Raw genomic sequence first — 1497 nt, forward strand, 5'->3', positions numbered from 1 at the left:
TTAAGCCATTCGTCATGCGGCGTGACGATACCTGATGTCCTTATTCATATATATGCGGATGTACTTATATATTCCTCATTATTTTATCAACTAATTATTAATTATAATAACAATTATATTTTGTAATTACGTATTAATTCATAATTAATAAGAGACGCCATTATACAAATACTCTTCCAGTGCCATCTACAGAATGTAAATCTCACAGAAAAGAAGCATTGCTAAGCGAAGCTATTATTAAGTCGAAGATGGAAATGTTGAATATTTTCGTATCTAAATCTGAACTACACTCCATATATAGTGAGTAGGGACCCTGTTCAATCCTACATCTACACCTATCATGATGTTTATGCGTGTAGATGCTAATATTCGCGCTCCCCCTCCCTACCTCGCAGTTCTTTCCGGTGAAGCCAGGGTGACAAGCGCAGTGATAATCTTTCACGAGGTCACTACAGGTGGCGCCATGCGTGCACGGCACGGACGCGCAGTCGTCGATGTTGAACTCGCAGTGGGTGCCGTTAAAACCCGTGTCGTCGCAGTCACACGTGTAGCTGCAGAGATAATTATTCTTTATTAGTTATTAATTGATCAATAAATTATTAAGGATGAATTGTATTTAAAAAAAGACAATGGGTCAATCATGGGCATATAATCTCAAATAAAAACCAAATTTGAGATTATTTACCTCTGACAACATAATAAAATATATAATATAATATATAATATATGGTATTAATTGTAGTAGCCTAATAAGCAGTAAGCTAGCATAAACAATATCCATTGCCTCGCGTTACCACCCTATCGCCGTTCCACACTAATATCCCAATAGTCAGATTATACGTAATAAACTTTGATAATGATAATAAAATATAAATAAAATTTGCCTCAAGCTTGTACTTCAACCAAGCTGGTGCTAAAGTTGTGCAAACATTGGGCAGCAAATTGTAAACACCATGAAGAAAACAGGAGTGCCTCATGATAGCCCATGAGCAGTCTTTACACAATGCCTCAGAGTGCACACCCATCACGAGTGCACACCTTATCAGCAACAAAAAGTCAGGACTAACCATCATAAGCTGCCTTTACCCTACTGTCATCTGCTAACACACTCAAACAACCTCATTCAGGTTGACGAAGATGCCGAAAAAAAACCTAACTAACCTAATTTCATACCTACCACCGTCGCTAACAAGTCAGGACACAGATTTATAACGAAATAAAATTGCTCTTAATCTCATCTCAACTTAATCTCGTCGTTGTTAATCTGCTCGTGTATAATCCGGGGATAAGAGCGAGACGGCATGAGCGCGCGCGAGAATCATTTTCTATGAAAATTTCAATGTTTTATGTGACAGTTAACTTAAAGCATGCCTTAATTTAGCTCATAAGGTCTATGTCGCCCAGGGTACTGCCGGAACGTACCCTGGGTATAGTCCGGTATACCGGAACGTACCCTGGGAACTATCTAATATGGTTAGGGTTAGGGTTAGGGTTAGG

The 1497-nt window shown here is 38.7% G+C and overlaps 1 protein-coding gene across 1 annotated transcript in view; it reads right to left on the bottom strand.

Annotated features, from left to right (window-relative positions):
- LOC106817091 (fibropellin-1-like) overlaps positions 1–1497 on the bottom strand; it is a 19300-nt gene that overhangs the window by 5496 nt on the left and 12307 nt on the right. The window contains exon 9 of the mRNA XM_014821739.1: positions 336–551. Within this exon, the coding sequence (XP_014677225.1) occupies positions 336–551 (216 nt within the window). The remainder of the gene's footprint in view (positions 1–335; positions 552–1497) is intronic.

Source organism: Priapulus caudatus, unplaced genomic scaffold (genome assembly GCF_000485595.1).
Source record: "Priapulus caudatus unplaced genomic scaffold, Priapulus_caudatus-5.0.1 Scaffold1593, whole genome shotgun sequence".
Taxonomy (NCBI): Eukaryota; Metazoa; Priapulida; class Priapulimorpha; order Priapulimorphida; family Priapulidae; genus Priapulus; species Priapulus caudatus.